The 425-nt window shown below is 67.1% G+C and overlaps 1 protein-coding gene across 1 annotated transcript in view; it reads right to left on the reverse strand.

Moving 5' to 3' along the window:
- The window catches only part of LOC104497598 (docking protein 2-like), a gene marked incomplete at both ends in the record, with an annotated part of 892 nt that extends 526 nt beyond the window's left edge, over window positions 1–366 (reverse strand). Inside the window, one exon of the mRNA XM_010140866.1 lies at window positions 163–366. Within this exon, the coding sequence (XP_010139168.1) occupies window positions 163–366 (204 nt within the window). The remainder of the gene's footprint in view (window positions 1–162) is intronic.
- Window positions 367–425: the final 59 nt, after the last annotated feature.

Genomic DNA, 425 nt, shown 5'->3' on the forward strand with positions numbered 1-425 from the left:
CTCGGAGTAGGGGCGTTCGGCACTGCAGGAGGGCAGGTTGGTGCCCGCTGGCTCCCCAGACCCGGGGCAGCTGCTGGGCACCATCACCAGCTTGGCTTTTGGTGCCTTCCCCTCCCAGGTGGGCTCCAGTGAGGTGCCACCGGGCTCCTCATGCCCTTGTACCCAGCTGGACTTCTTGGCATGACCGAGCGGCCAGGAGGCGTCATCTCTGGGGCCACCCCACGGCGGCTCCTCGGCCCCCCGGCCACAGTGCGTGCTGATGGCCAACTCGATCGCCTGGAAGATCTCGTTGCCTTGCCGGGTTTCAAACTCAAAGTTGCCCTCTCCGGATGTGCAGCGCCGGCCGGCCTCGAAGGAGAAGGTCACCTGGGGAGGGACAGGATCAGGTCCTCACGCCGCAGCCCCCCAGCAGCCCACCCTTTCCA

This window comes from Buceros rhinoceros, unplaced genomic scaffold, assembly GCF_000710305.1.
Source record: "Buceros rhinoceros silvestris isolate BGI_N320 unplaced genomic scaffold, ASM71030v1 scaffold41577, whole genome shotgun sequence".
NCBI lineage: Eukaryota > Metazoa > Chordata > Aves > Bucerotiformes > Bucerotidae > Buceros > Buceros rhinoceros.